Here is a 16,386-nt window from a genome sequence, read left to right as displayed (position 1 = left end):
CACTCTTACTTGGCACTTGAACAAACAGCTTGTATCAGTATGGTTGACTGACATTTACAGAACTAAATCCTTCCACCTTCAAGGTTTGTGTTTGCAAAACACACTCTAAATCAGAAGTTTCGTCTTGTCTTATTGCACATTATTAAACTCCCTGAACAAATGCAAATATTTTGGATGGCATGAGATTACTCAGAATTACATATTTGCTAGATTTTAATAATCTTATTTACAAGTGTAACAATATAAACCAAACTACACACTACAAATCTAAATCACTACTCTGAGATATCATCCTCTTTTCTTCCTATCACAAAAGATAACTGTTAAAGTCATTTGAAATTACATGGCAAGAACGCTAAGGTTACAAATATCATTCCATGTCCTAACAACTGGAGCTATTAAGTGTTAGAAAAGTCATATTCCAACTTCTCATCTATAGAACTTACTTGCCAAATATAATCAAACATGTCAGATAAGCAGCAAAAAATTACTTAACAATTAAAGGAACATCTTAAGCTGGGTATCAAAACAGGGTTTTGTAACCATTACAAGATCACTGGGAAGCGAGAAGGCACTAACCGGAGACAGACAGCTCTCTGCTTTATCAATAAATCCTATCAACAGAAGTATTAGAGACCACTTACTCCTCTACCCCACTCCTCCCCCCAGATTCAAAAGCTCAAACCTCAAGGAATGAATAGGAAGCAACTCCCTTGAGGAATTCTTGAAGCTGCCCTGCTGAGAAACAGTACCAGACCTTTCAAGAGATCCTTCTACCAATTCAACAATTTGCAGCAATATAAAATAGACTAAACACCTTTCCATTGTCAGTGGGCCTACAGTTTTCTTAATATTATATTTGTGCTACTTTGCCAGTAGTCTCTAGTCAAAACACTTTGTGTCCTGGGCCTCCTAACTTTCATGGTATTGTAGAGTTTGCCTATCTATTAAAACAATCATCTCTCACACTTCTGTTCCATGTAAGAAGAGCAGTACGGTTCTTCATGTGGCACACAGAGTTATTTTGCCATTAGTACGCACCATGTATTTTTACAATATTAGCAACAGACTGAGATAAAGCTCAACAGGTCTTCAATGATCCTGTTGTAGTAAACATTTTGAGAAAGAGGATAACACCTGTTTCCATATAGAAGAGGCAAAGTTGTTTTCTAATTGCAGCATAATTTTTCCTCAGGATTTCTTCTAGATGCTCTGAAAATGGGACAACAACTAAGACTGGCCTTTATATATATTATTTTTGTGGACTAACCACAATTAGATTACTCCACAATATATTAAAGTAAGAATGTCTAAGAGCTACTCTCTGTAACCAAAATTTTACAGGGGAAAAATATCCAAAAATCATTCAGAGGTTTTACTCTACCAGAAAAAAAAAAAAAAAAAACCAAACAAAACCACAAACAGAAAAAAACCAAGACCCATGTTTTTAAGTTTTATAATTCTTGTTTGTTCCCAAGATTTCTGGCCTAGAATGGTGCAAACATGCAACTGCACTTTTGTATTTCTATAAGCCCAACGTGAGACTACAGGCTAGTAATTGAAACCATCCTTATAGGATACTATGAGAAAGGACAGACTTAGATAGATCAAAGAGAAGAAAATAAATTTCCTAGCCTTTATCACACCTAGTCCACATTATTGCCTTAGAAGAGTATTTCCTAAGCAGTGGTTGACTGCTTGGTGCCAACTCACCACTTCTGACAGAACGAATTTATAAAGAACTCTTTTCTTCTGACAGTATATCAATGCCATTGTCACAGTAGCATTCATTATGCATGAAAAAGTCCACGAAAACACTGAATGTCCCACATTACTCTAAATTCTGCCTCGACTATTTTACTCAGTTCACATTTTACAGTTCTTGCATAGATTTTTGAGATGTTTAGAGACAGTTACACCCCTGAAACATTAAGTGGTTATTAAGTGTTAAGGTTATTGATGAAAGGAACTGGGGAGAGAGTTGCTGAATGAAGATAGTGAATTCACACACCAATGAAAATGTAAGAGTACTGATGACACACATGTCCAATGTGCCTGCTACAAGAGCGGCTCTTCAGCTGGATTTTAGCCCTGACACACTTTCACAATTCAGATAGTCTTAAACACTTGACACATTTCCATTTTGAAGAAATGTTCTCTGCATGGGTTCTTTCCTCCTCCTTGAACAAGTTAGGCAGCAGCTTGAGTACATGGCCACCGCTCTCAACTGCAGACACAGGGTGCCAGGCCCCTCAGGTTTGCAAAGCCAAACACACCGCATTGCTTTCTGCCGACAGCCGTAGGTGCAGTTCTAGGGCAAGGCCAAAGAAAGCAGTAACACTAGAGGATGGATATTAAGGAAACAGCTCAAAGTTGGAACTCTGCAAACAAGCCCAAAGAACTTATGCTAACTACTAATTTTTAAAAAACTAAAACTCTTCATAAACACAGAACCTCATTCCTGCTACCATGGGTCACTAAATCAGACACAGCCCTCCAAAGCATGCCAGCCTGCAGAACTGACCACATGCAAAGAGAAACGCTGCCAATACATTTCAAGAGCTCTTTTTAGGATCTTCACCCAAGCGTTTCACTGAGCTATACTAGAAATAAACCAGACAAATGCTAAAGAGTACTTAAACACATTACACGAAGCCTGAATCCCTACAACTTAGAAAGAACAAAATCTGAGAGAAAATCAACTGGATTAACCTCACTCGAAACTCAGCCTTCAATATATATTTTCATATACAATTCACGCTGATCGAGAATATTTAACATCTTCCCGGCGGAAAAACAAAACAAAACCCCCCAAAAAACCTCCCAAAACGACACTTTGAGGTTGTATACATACAGATACATCGACACCAGAAATGTCCCAGACGTATTTGTTTCATATATGTGCTACTTCCAATCACCGCAACGGCGGTGCTGGACCCTTCACATACCACCTGCCCTGTCGCTCCGCCGTTGCGCTCGACGCAGGCAGGGCCCGCCACCCCCAGCCCCGGAGCGCGTCCGGCGGGCCCGGCGCTGCAGAAGGGCTCGGGCCGCCGGCACAGTTCGGCCGCGGCACCCCGCCCTCCCCGAGTCTAGCCTGGCCCGTCGGCGGCCCTGGCGGGAGGCTCGACTCGCGGCCTCGTCCACGGTACTGTGCGCCCCGCTCCCGCCCCAGGCCTCACCGCCAGATCCTGGGGCACCGCTCCGCTCATGGCCCTCACTGTGCCGCTCCGCCAGGCTCGCGCGGGCAGCGCAGGCCCCGGCTCCGACCCCGCCGTCTCGCCCTCGCCCGGCCCCGCTGCCAGCAGCAACAGAAGCCGCTTCCCCACGGGAGACGCCGCCGCGTCCGCCATCCCCGCCGGGCAGAGCTGCCGCCGTCGCCCGAGCGCTCCGGCCGCAGCCGCCGCCCGAGGCACCGAGAGGCTCCTGCCCCGCGCTGGGCCCGAGCGCCGCCCGCCGCCGTCCCGGCGTGCACTGCGCGATCGACCCGGCCCCACAACGCCCCGCGCGGGACGGGCGGGACCCGGGCGGTCTGAGGGGCCGGCGGGAGGGACGGGCCCCGCGGCGGAGCGGAAGGGGCGGCCGGCGGGCACGGACCTTGCCTCGGCTGAATCGCTCACGACCGCCAAGTCAAAAATCTGGAATTATCGCAGAACTGCTGCCGGCCCTAGAGGACCGGTAGTGCCGCACAGGATAGGTGCTTCGCTTCCCAGTGAGGCAGATTTTGGAAAGGGAGTGCATTTAGGAAGTAATTAAGATACAAAATCACTATGGGGATTAATTCAGCTTTCATGATTAGCTAATACATCTGGAACAGTTATCATGTAGCACAGCACAATGTCCTAAACCTGCGCCTTTTCAACATGAACCACAAAGTACTTAAACATCCTACAATTACAAAAATTACATGCGATTTTTTATCTGTTTCTGGTTGTGCCGTTTCTGGTTGTGACATAAACTGGAATGAGGAGCATATGCTATACTCCATGTTGTTCTTTTGCATGCATTGTTTCTTCATTCTGGCAGAGTCTCATGTGACACTGAATTAGCAACAGCGAAGGTAATTTGCTTGCTTTCACTTCCATTTATTCAAATGATTGTGCCCGATTCTTTTAAGTAGATATTTCCTTTTTCTTACTTTCTAGTTAGAGGGATGAAATGTACTGACTGGAACATGGGTAAAGCAATTGCCAATACCAGTTGAACAACTACGCAGAATTTAAGAGTATCAGCGCCATCAGCACTCAGTGCTCTCCTCCTGTACAGCATCTCCGAGTTTGATTTACTACATACAGCTAGATTTGTTAACTCCCCTCCCCCATTTTTTTTAAGTACAATTACCTACATGAAACATTACTGAATGGTAGCAGAGCCAATTATGTCTTGCATCTGAGTGCCATGGTAAATTCAACATCAGTACTACATTCTCTGAAGACCAGCTTTTGCCTCATGTCTTAAGTTTCTTCACTGAAACAGTAAGATCATCAGCTGTGCACCAGAAAGAGTACCAAAATGTGAAAGATTCTAAGTGCTCCTATGCCCCTTCCCATTCTACCAGCTCAGACTCCCATTGTCATGATAAAGCAAGCCAAACATTTCCCATCTCCCAAGCACGGTGCTGGATATTCCAATGGCATATAGCACCAGGTGGGCCAACAGTGATAAAATTTATCGATACTAGGAGGTTTCGTTAGTGTCATTAATGATTGACTCAGACAGCATAGGCCATAAAGCATGAATTAAATTCAATTTATGAAACACCTAACAACTTTTCTATGCTAATTCTATTGCACCAACCTCTATTAAAAGTTAGAAAAATTAGTTTCATGAGCTGCATGTTGATTTCAAATACTATTTTACTGTGAAAGCATAAAGACAGCTACTGCTGTTAAACTACATATTTAAATGGCTGCAAAACCAGACATCACAATTTTAGCATGTGAGAAAACAGGTAAGTAACCACCAGCATACATCCAAAGGTGTCCCCTAAGCACTGAAGATGGATTCTTCACCAGACTGCCACCTGCACAGCAGCCTTGACTGATGGTCAATGCTACAGCATACAAAGAAAGTAATTTCCCAGAGTGGCTGATCCAGGGACAGATTTTGTGGAATTCACATAATTTGAGAAAATTGGGACTGATGCAGACACTCACTTGTACAGGTTTTCAACCCTACCCTATGGCTACCCCTTCCATAGACAGCAGCCATGTTCTTTGGAGAACTTTATTAAAATATATCCAAGAAGTAATCAAACATTTTCTAATGAGCCAGGAGAGAACTGAAGTGAGGAAAACATCTGTACAGAGGACAGTGCTGTAAGGTTTTGTTTACATGCTTTATTTCAATGTTTCACAGTTTAATCATTGTCTACAAAAATATATTTCTGAAACTCTGAGTCCTCTATAAAAAAAGCTGGTCAGCAGCAGTGACCCTGACAAACAGAATGTACCTTGGGATAGTGTGAGCACCTCCTGTAAGCAGATTAGTGCGGCTAGGGGAACTCCTGCCTCACCCTAGGAGACTTCTGTTCTTTGGGATTAAAGCTCTGCACTAGTTCTGAAGGAAGGCGTTAACAAAAAAGTAGTTCCACGTCTGTATACTGCACTAAGCTTGGGAAGAGGAGCTGCAAGTTCAGTGTATCACACAACAAAGAGTGCTAACAAAGCACTTGGCACTCAGGGAAAGAAGACAACAGGATGCTTTAGTACCAGTACATTTTTCTTTGAGTTATCCGTTCAGAACAGCCTTTGTCTGGTGATAAGAGGTTCAGGCTGTCAGCAGAGGTACAAACGGCACACAAGCAGAATAATCCTATAAATGCAAAAGGAGTCCTTCTTTGAGGACAAGGTGAGGGTTCTGTTCTTTTTTACCTCAACATTTTCTGCTGTGGCTTTAATCAAAGGCAAAATTGCTGTCATATCCAATAACAAGCCTGTATCGTGTTGGATAGAACAGAGCCACTATCAATGTTGTCAGCTTCAACTCCTTGGAAAGATTTCTTACATTATCAATCATTTAATTCCTATGCTTACTAGTCACTACTGTATCTAGCCACCAAAACTGAGAAACTCAAGTTCCCCCAAATGAAATCTTTCTATCCTTCCTCTGCTCAGTTATTTGACTGCCTATAGAGTTACTTGCAGCTAGGAAGAAAAAAAATAAATTGCCTCTTCTAAAAAAATAAATCTATCTTGCATTGTGCTCTAGAAAAGACAAGATCAATGTACCCTGATCCTCAAAGCTCGTAACTAGAAGCCCCTTTCTACAAAATAATCTCAGACCTGAACCCCTGGAATTATCAGCAGCAAATAAAGCATAGTTACTGACAGACTGCTTCCCTAGTGTGGTAATAGAAGATGAGCTCTCTGAAAACTTTTCCACACCTGCCTGTCAGAAGATTTTTCTGAGCCAGCAGCTTGTGAAATCTGAATTTCCTAGAGATTAGAGAATTCAGGAAAGTGCTGATGGTTATTTTAGGTACATCTGCAATCAACGGGCTTCTGAGCTCCAGGCTTTTGTTCAGAAGAAGTCCTCCTGTAGCTCATGCCTACCACCAGTCTCAGTCTGAACTGCTAAACCTGAGCAGCCAAGGAGGTATATGAATTTGAAGTAGAATCAGAATCATCCACAAAAACACAGAAGCCAAAAAACTTCACTGAGACGAATACCTTATCAAAAAAAGATAGCACTAGAAAACTAGTATTATCTCACTAATACTAAACAGCTAAAGTGTAAAATTTGTAAGAAAACACCTGAAGTTTACTTCTTAACTATTTTCCTTTCTTGAATTGCTGGGGGGCGTGGAGAAGGGGAGGAGAAAGGAATGAATCACTGTATTAGTAGTAAGCCACTACAGAGAAGGCAGTATTGGAGAAAAATTTTGAACCAGGAAAAAAAATCTGAGAACTTAGTTATTATGAAAGCTTTCCTTACCTTCCTAAATAAAACAGCCTAAACAGAGAATTTTGTCCATACTTAAAGTTGTTTTTCCAATCTGTTCCCATCTGTTCAGCTTCCAGTCACAGACACACAATAGAGAGAAAAATCAAGGGAGGCAGAGAAACCCACACATAGGTTATGCCTCCCACATAGCACCTACTTTAATATATCCAAACATTAACAAATCAATCAGATATTATTACATCTTGTGCATGGAAAGGCTATAACTGAAGTGTAACAAGATGAAATTAAAGGAAGATGTGGAATTAAAGAAAAATCTTCTCCTGTGGAAGCTCTTTCACTGAAGACTCCACACCCCTCAAAGAAGCAATTCATATTCAATCATTTGTGAAATGGAGAAGACTTGCCAACAACAAACCTGCTTTGGCTTCAGGTGAAAAACTGAGAGTATTAATACTTCTTTTAGTATCACAAAGCCTATTAATGTAAAACAAAACTGCTGTCTCGTGTTGCCCTGCTGCCCTGCCCTGACACAGAGATGCAGTAGATCATCAAATCATAGAATACGCTGAGTTGGAAGGGACCCATCAGAATAATGAAGTCCAACTCCTGGCCTTGCACAGCACACCCCAAGAATCCCACCACGTACCCAAAAGCATTGTCCAAACACTTCTTGAACTCAGGCTTGGTGCTGTACCGGCCTCCCTGAGGAGTCTATTCCAGTGCTCAGCCATTTTCTGGGTGATAAATGGTTTTTTTCCCTGACTGTTAAAAGTTGCCTTCTCCACCAGCACAGACGAGTGGGACACTATTTCTAGATGATACAATTATGCAAAAAGAAAAAAAAAATCTGTATCTTAAAGCTGTAAATTCTAGTGTGATGGATCCCACGTGGATAAACACTGCCACAGACTACGAGGTACTTGCGTGTGAGGAACCAGCAACTGCAACTGCACATTATTGCTACTTGCTGTCTCTCAGTGCATGTTTTCCCTATTTCTGCATTTTCTTACCTTCTCCAAGTTACAGACTCCACGGTGAACAATTCTGAAGTCTCACAAACATGGTGGCCATCAAAATACATTTGATGACATTTTACTCCTTCCCTTCCAACTATTTAAAAGGCTGGCTTTGACACTGTTACTTTTAACTTCAGGTCTAGAACTGCATAGAGAAAACTTTGTATGGTCAAGAACTAACAGTGCCTGCGCTATGCCTGTTCTCACAGGAAACAATAATTAAAACAAGCAAAGTAACACACAGCTTAGCCTGGCTGCCTTCTATGAAGGTTATAATGAAGACAATAGTCACAACTTCTCCAATTCACTAATATTTCTTCTAATATTCCCCCTGGCTACACTTAAAAGAGGTTCAGCCAACTTAAATCTAAGCTACAAGTCACAACTGAAAAGTGTGTACTTAAGTTCGGAACACCGAGGACCATGCCCGATCAGGTGGCTTCACTTCCATTTTCAAGCACACAAAGACAGTTCCCTGTCACAGATAAAACTGAAGCAGATGTGTGGGAGAACTGATTCGTTAACCCAAGGGGAGGCAAGGTCACTGCTGCCATGCCCCAGAGAAGGAGAAAGATTCATTAAGAAATTATAACTAAAAGGTTACAAAATAAAGGCAAGAGCTAAAGTCTGTCGGCAATGAAATGCATTCTCCTGTCCCATGTGAACAGGAAACAGTGTCTGTAGGGCGTTAAAGAAGGTCCTAGGAGGAGATGCCCTCCTACTCTTTCCTGCTGCCAAAGGAGAGAAACACGCTGCTATTGGTCAGCAGGAATCTCTCTGTCTGCATCCAGTTTGCTTGTCTCTCCTGGGGAAGGGGTACGTGGTGCAGAGTGAGAAACAGGAGGGATCCCATGAGCTACAATCCCTTCCACTACTGGTGGTTCTGGTAGCCCAGGGTTGGCTACTCCCACTACTCCTGGAGGAAACCTAAAACCAACAAAAACATAGAAATTACAAGCTTGTCCAACAGAATCATTCAAAGGAAAAGGAGCCACACCCTCAGATGTGCTGAAAACAAATCCCTCTTTCTAACAGAAACACTCTGACATAGAACACAGGAAAAGTCTCCAGAGCTGAAGAGTAGTAGTGGTATCCTAATACCACATGACACCTGTTTGCAGACAGACCTAGACAGTCTGAGGTCACACGTTAAGCATTAGAAGACAGATAGAAAATTTATCTCCAGTTGAAAACTTCATGAAGCACTCTATGAAGGCACCTGGAGGGCTAGGAATTCCCTCCCCAACAGCAGGAGGGGTGTAAGTTGCAGATATCCTTCACTGAGCTCCAAGGCAGAAAAAGTAAGAAGCTGAACTAATAAAACAGCATGATGCAAGATGAAAAGTAGGAGAGTGACAGTCATGAACTGCTAATGAATTATTCTTCCATCATTTCCATTCTGCTTCTCTATGCCCTCTCCTTAAATACATCTCAACTTCTGTAGATCTCTCATAGAAGGAAAGAAAATGTATTTCCTACTTTGCAGATGGGAGACAAACAAAAGGGAAGCAACCTGCCCACAATCACTTAGCAATCACTTAGTAACAGATAAATTCAAATACACTCTGTTTAGACTACTGAACAAATCCACTGGACCATGTCTCAGTAATAGTCCATACCTGGGCTACCTGTAAGAACTGTGCTTTGTTTATATAGCCCTAATGATATGCACGACTCCTAATGTAGAGTTGCAGTCCTTTTTTGGGACATTCAGCAGGCGTTCTTATATTAAGGTATCTATTGGGCATGACTTCCAATGATTTGGAAATACCGACCGGTATGCAGGTGGAACTAAATATGACCAAGTACATGTTAAATACTCGTACAGCTTTAGAAGTGCTGCTGTGAAGTTTTTGGAAAGAGCTCATATACAGTATACAGGAACAGAGACATACCTGTTTGCAGGTACAAACAGTTCTCAAACCCCTGGCCTACTTCAGCAGGAAGATATGCTTGGATAACCTACGTATCTCACCTGTAAGCTGCAGCTCCGTTGAGTTCTGGGTGGACAGTTGCAGGATCAATATTGGACCACTGAGCTGCTAACAGCAAGTACTCCTTATTAACACAGTTCCTCAAAGCATCAGGTATGTGACCTGCAAGGGCACCAAAAAAGAAAAAAAAAAAAAAAACAAAAAAACAAAACAAACAGAAAACAGGTAGGAGAGACTTGTTCCCTTCAGCATTTACAAAGGAAAGCAGAAAGAGAAAGTGCAAAATCTTTTCATCCACCTCCACAGAGTAACAGTAGGTATGGGAGACTCTCCTCTAAGCATCTGGCATCTGGGGATGGCAAGAAATTAATCTTTTCTTCCCACTTCCATGATCATGTGAAAATTATTGCCACAAACTGCAACTGGCAAGCCTCACCTTTTTCAATAGACAACATGTATTGCTCAAGGAAAAAAAGCATACAGTAAAACTGTCAAAGGGATTTTTGCAAAGGATTTGGAAGATGTAGGTTAAAAGGCTTTTCCAAGGGAAAGAGCCCATTCTGGCATTAGGTGTAAGAATTCTCAGAATTGCCTCAGAAGGCAAAAGATACAATTACCAACTTACACTTCAATTCCAGAAACCAGTTAAGGAGTCTAAGTTTTCAGAACAATCAGCATAATCCTTGCAGTGAACTAACAAAAAAACACTAATTCAGCAGCAGCTGCAAATCTTCTTCATTACCTGTAATAGCTCTGCGGATCTCTTTAGCTGCGTCTTCTCTGGATTCAATGGAAGCCTGTTCACTGTACCAGGCAGTGTGAGGGGTGCAGATAACATTGGGCGCATCTTTTAAAGGCCCCTGAGCAAAACTGGGGGGAAGAAGGAAAAAGAATCACTTTTTTCCAGAAGAAGGAAAAAGAATCACTTTCTTCCAGAAGTGATTACTCCATCTGTCCTCTTGTGCATCACTATAACCCAAATAACAACAAAAAAACAACAAAAAAACACAACCCACTGAAAGAACCATCCAGTTTAGGTGAACCACCAGATAGCAGCAGGCATGCAGGTACAGCATTACCTGAAAGGCTCAGACTCATGCACATCCAATGCTGTTCCTCTGATTCTCCCCTCTTTCAAGGCTTGTGCTAAGGCTTTCTCATCTACCAGCCCTCCTCGGGCTGTGTTCACTAAGAAACAGCCCTGACGCATCTGGAAGAAGAAAAATAGTATGTGCATTGAGAATGAGACTTTTCATGAAAGCTAAGTGAATCTTGGGAAGTCTACTGGAAATGAGCAGGAGTCTGCAGTGATTAGATGAGGCCTGGAGGAACTAGGAGTGCTTTCACTGCAAAGCTTACCACAGGGGAAATGCCTGCAAGCAATGCTTGAGAAATTTGCTTTAAAAATCAAAAAACAAAACCACAGGACAACAAGGGCAAAAGTGGACTCTCAAGTTCTGCACTCCGTATTAGTCCTACTACATTAAAAAAAACCCGAGGATGGGAATCATGAATCAAGTATCCAGCTGTACAAAACTGGACTAAAATGTCTCTCATAATAGCACTGGAAAGCATTCATAGACTATTAGAGTTTAGCCTGAGACTAGTTTTGCGGTGGGCTTGGGCAGAGAGGATTTGGCAGTGCTGTGTAAAACAACGTACACAGTCCCAGCCACACCACATCTAGCTCAAACCAGTGCAGTAAATTATTTTAAAGATAGTTTGAAATTATGGAATCACCTAAAATATTCTTTATAAAGGAAACTACTTTGCAAGAAGAGTCAATCCTATTCTTCTCTTAACATAAAATTCTATACAGCACAAAGCACAGGCACCCGGATCCACACGCTCCCAGCCTCCAAAGGCAGCAGGAGGCACACAACAGAGGCAGCAGGATTCACATGCTCTCAGCCTCTGTGAAAGCAGCAGTTTCGGTTTGCATTCATTTCCACAGTGCTCTGTGGGGGAAATCAAGCTCCTGCTGCACCTGTTTAATAGTGAAGTCATTGATGAGGTGATGGTTATGTTCATTCAGGCTGCAGTGCAATGTGATGCAATCGCTGTGCATTAGTAGATCCTGCAGGGTTCCTACTCGCTGTAAACCCAAGGATCGCTCCACTCCATCCGGCAGATAGGGATCATAGAAAATCACGTTGAAGCCAAAGGACTTGGCTCGCAGAGCCACTGCCTGTCCAACTCGGCCTTCACAAAAGAAAACCCACAATCATCAAGGAAAGGTAAAACAAACTTTAAAGACAACACACTAGGGTAGACTGGGAGCCTACACTGAAGTTTACTGCCAGGGCCCAAGGGACTGCAGCCCTGGAAATCCCTAGGATTGCCATAAGGATCCAGAGGAGGCTATTCAGTGCTGCTCCTATGTAGCTAATTCTAGTTCTTCCCCATGCAATAGCCAGACCTTAGTCAAGAAGCAGTTCTGTTTTCAAACAAGTTTCTGTTTTCATACCAAATCTAGACTTCGAGTCAGAGATAATAATCTGGCTACAAGAACTTGGAGAAGGAATTGGTAGCCACCTTTCAGGCAGCTTTGTTACTGATACAGAACCTAGCACAGAGGGAAACAGTTACTGAGAAGAGCTGTACGAATGTTCCAATTCTTCTAATAATTTGAAATTGAAAAAAGAATACCCAATCCCCCGACATATACCCAACTCTTGAAGATATCCAGAATAAAGCACTATCTTTCCTTAGGAGTCAGCGTGTCTCACAAAGAACAGTTATAGAATTACCACTTTTCTCAGTATGTGACTCTTAGCTTCCCAAAAACATTCACAGTTCTCTGTTCAGTCTAACAATTCCCATCACTTACCTAGTCCAATGATGCCCAAAGTCTCCCCACGGATACGCACAGCACCTCCAGCCACCTCTCGAATCTGTTCTACACTCGAGGCTCGATTCCCTTCCCGCAGAGCCTGATGTAGCCAAGTAACACGGCGATAGAGGTTCAAGATGTGGCAGAGGGTGGAGTCAGCAGTCTCCTCTACTGAGGAGGAAGGGATGTTGCAAACTGCAATGCCTACAAAACCATAGAGGTCATATAAGATTTTTAGCATCACAATTCTGAACCAACATAAAGCTCTTTAAGCACAAATGCTGAAAGATGATTCAGTACTCCAGAAATCAAGAAACAAAGGATTCATTTCAGAACCTCATTCTACAACAACACAGATATGACCAGCCATCTTTTCAATCCCCCAGGAAATACCATTCTTTCCTTATAAATATCTATTTGATTAACACACTCACCAGAAAAACAAACAAGTAAACAAACTGAAATGAAAAAACTGGGCAACTGACTGTTTTAAGAGATCGGCATTCAAAAAGATGTGCTCCTTCCACACATACTCCTGACAAATTAATTACAGCAGACTGTAGAAGAATTGAGACAGATGGCTGAGCTCCCCATGCCCCGTGGTCCAGATGCTCACTGCAAGCACCAGCCTCTCCAGGAGCAACAATAAGTAACTAACTCATTCAATGCAGAAAAAAGGCCCAGGAGCTTCTCTAAATCCATTTGAAGGACCATAAAACGCATGGCTACAACTATCAGGTAAAATAGTAGTGTAAACAGAGTTTAAGTCCTAGAAGCATAAATTATTGTCAGAAAAGGGAAAGATGGAACACTATCAAAATCTGGTAAGTCCCGAGCAGTCTATCGAAAAAAAAAAGAATAGGAGGGAGGAGGCTGGAAACATACCATTTCATTCCTGCTGCTCTTCATTCGACAAACCAGCCAAGAAATGAAAAAAATTAGATGGAAATATGGTCTCTTCCCAAACATAACCTCAGACACTTGCCAAACCAAGGCAAATGATCTACCTCAAAAGTCCACTACTTAGCTAAAAACTGGAAATAAAAGCTAGGCAATGGTTGAAGGCATCAGTGTTCTATAAGCCTAGTCAGAGGAGACATCTGGCTAAACTCAGACCGTGCTTTCCCATGAGATTTAGGAGAGCAATGGCAAAAGACAATCCCAGATATCTGACTGTTTTTCTCTACCAAATTATTTCCAATTTTGCCATAATGCCACAAAGATAACTCAGACGATATGAGTAGGGGTGATAGAAAAACCCAATTTCTCTTAATCTCACTGGTTACCATCTCATTCAACTCTAGACAAGCCCTATTCATCCATCTATTACACAGCCAGACACAGATTTGTGTTCACACACAGTATTATACCTAAATGTAAAAAAACACAAACACAGACAACAGCCTTTTGGTCTGAAGATTCAGAACACACAAGGAGCAGTATCTTTCCTCTGAATGAATTAAAAGGCCTGGCTAAGCATTATAAAATAACCATTAATTGTCCATGTGTAAGGGTCATCACACTGTCGCTCCAAAGCAAAAGTGGTAAGCAATGGTCTGATGCTGAAAGAACTTTGACTCATTTCACCTTGGATAATCAGTGTGCAGTGGGGGAAAAGGGAAATCTTTGAATCAGAATAAATCAAAGACATGGATGGTGACCTTAAGTAGAGAAATGTAAGACTAGTTTAGGTTCCAAACTCAGCACAAATACGTAAAGGCTGGATGAAAGCCAAGGACCTTGACAGAAACTCTCAAGATTGTTTCTTTGAATCATCGAAATGAAAAGGCTCTTTTGACCTAATTCAAGCACTAGCCCAATACACACTCTCCATTTATTAGAAATTCACCTGTTTTTACAGATCTGAAAATTGCAATACTTGCCTATTTCAATTTTATATACTAATACCTGTATTTGATTTAAGCTTAACAAGACTTGCTTTACATTAAGGAAGCATTTGGATCCCTTGCACTTATAAAACTTAAAAAAGAAGGGGAAGGGTAAGTGATCCATTTCACCTAGGAGACGAAAAAGATCCAGAAGTCTCACTGTCACCTTTTTAGTAAATGGCACCCTTTTGTCACCTGATCCAAACACTTCTCACATGCCTAGGGCTCTAAAGGGATAAATTATAAAGTTTTGTATCAGAACCTACTTGCATATACAAAATTAGGAGGAAAACTCATGAAGCATTTACAGTGAGTTTATCCTGCATCAGCATTTGCAGGTGGCTTTTAGACATCAGTTTGCTCAAGGGTCACAAAAAGACGAAAGTCACCTCACCAAAAGTTACCTAGACACTATATTCAGATTCCTGAATCCCAAACAACAAAGAAGACACCAACATCCATAGCAGAGCAATCTGAAAACTGAGAATCTTTATTTTAAGCCACCTACCAGCTCCTCTATTGGTCAGCTTCCTAAAGACACCTGATACTGAGCAGCACCAAATCTAAGTTTTTAAATGCACTCAGTTATAAAGCACAAAAACACATGCAGTGTTCCATTTCACATCCAGTTCTGATCACAACAGACACCTAATGGTGTCATCATACCTAATTCGGCAGCAGATTTGATGTCAACATTGTCATAGCCACTGCCAATACGCACAATGACCCTGAGGGCTTTGAATTTCTCCAGATCCTGACGAGAAAGGGTAATGGTGTGATACATCAGAGCTCCTACTGCCTCATTCAGCACCTATAACAAAAAACAGTCCAAATCAGTATCTGGTTTGGTTATCTAAGAGGCAATGCTCTATTTCTGAATCTTCCACATGTTCTTGCTCACCTTTTCATGAATTTCCTGAGTTGACTGAGCATCACAAAATGCCACTGTAGCAACATCCTTCAAGATGGGCATCTCCACAGTGCAATCTCGCCCATCCAGGAGTGCAACCAGTGGCCGTGCTGGCATTGGGCCATTCACAATAGGAGGCCGTATGCCTATTAAGAAAGTCAGCAGGAGTGATTAATGACAGACAAGAACTCTGGAACCCTCATCTGCTAGTCCAATAAGTTACTAATAGTATTTAGGAACAGATTAGGCGAAGCAAAAGACATGAATAGGAAAAAACACGGGGAAAAGACATTGGGAAAAAACCCACAACCACCTCTGCTACTACTTAGACGAAGAAAAATAAAGTATCTATTATCAATAATAAAACACTAGAGGTGATCTACTCCAGGCTCCTGAAAGGAGTGACAAAGTCGCTTCATACCTCCTACCCAGTGACCTGCCCCACCTCCATCCCAGCATGCCCAGATAGTATTTCCCCCTTAAGCGAGCAGAACTTGTACATCCACAGAGTCACTAGCATCCGGTCCTTTCCAGAAGGCCGCAGGCAGCGCCTCCGCGGGCGAAGGGGCCCTGCTCGCCGCCGGCCGGGCGGACGCTCAGTCCCACAGGCGCGCCGCGGCTGCGTCGCGTCCCCGCAGCACAGGGCAGGTGCCGCTGCTCGCCGGCCGCTGCCGCTGCCGCCGCTGCCGAGGGGCGCCCGCCCCGCCTCACCTTCGCAGATGCGGTCCAGACGCTGCCGCTTCACTTTGTGCCGGTCCATGGGCCGGGCGGGGCCGCGCCGCCCTCGGCGCCGCGGAAGGACCCGGGACCCGTCACTCGCCACCCGCGCCGCTCCGACGGAACCGGAAAGACGCGGCTGGGCCCACGCGAGCGGCATCGCCGCCACCGAGGGGCCGCG

The 16,386-nt window shown here is 43.1% G+C and overlaps 2 protein-coding genes across 2 annotated transcripts in view; both read right to left on the bottom strand.

Annotated features, from left to right (window-relative positions):
- The window catches only part of KDM3B (lysine demethylase 3B), a 45,348-nt gene extending 41,898 nt beyond the window's left edge, over positions 1–3,450 (bottom strand). Inside the window, exon 1 of the mRNA XM_033073501.2 lies at positions 3,183–3,450. Within this exon, the coding sequence (XP_032929392.1) occupies positions 3,183–3,353 (171 nt within the window). The 5' untranslated portion in view covers positions 3,354–3,450. The remainder of the gene's footprint in view (positions 1–3,182) is intronic.
- Positions 3,451–5,210: 1,760 nt separating this feature from the next.
- LOC117003287 (C-terminal-binding protein 2) lies at positions 5,211–16,365 on the bottom strand. The gene is made up of 9 exons (XM_033073122.1): positions 16,200–16,365; positions 15,480–15,634; positions 15,245–15,389; positions 12,687–12,893; positions 11,844–12,058; positions 10,936–11,066; positions 10,599–10,726; positions 9,898–10,018; positions 5,211–8,849 (listed from the first exon to the last, which is right to left on the bottom strand). The coding sequence occupies exons 1-9, from the start codon at positions 16,363–16,365 to the stop codon at positions 8,678–8,680; spliced, it is 1,440 nt and encodes a 479-aa protein (XP_032929013.1). The 3' UTR covers positions 5,211–8,677.
- Positions 16,366–16,386: the final 21 nt, after the last annotated feature.

Source organism: Catharus ustulatus, chromosome 15 (genome assembly GCF_009819885.2).
Source record: "Catharus ustulatus isolate bCatUst1 chromosome 15, bCatUst1.pri.v2, whole genome shotgun sequence".
Classification (NCBI taxonomy): Eukaryota; Metazoa; Chordata; class Aves; order Passeriformes; family Turdidae; genus Catharus; species Catharus ustulatus.
Note: the sequence above shows the minus strand (reverse complement) of the source record. Positions and strands in the feature narration are given on the sequence as shown.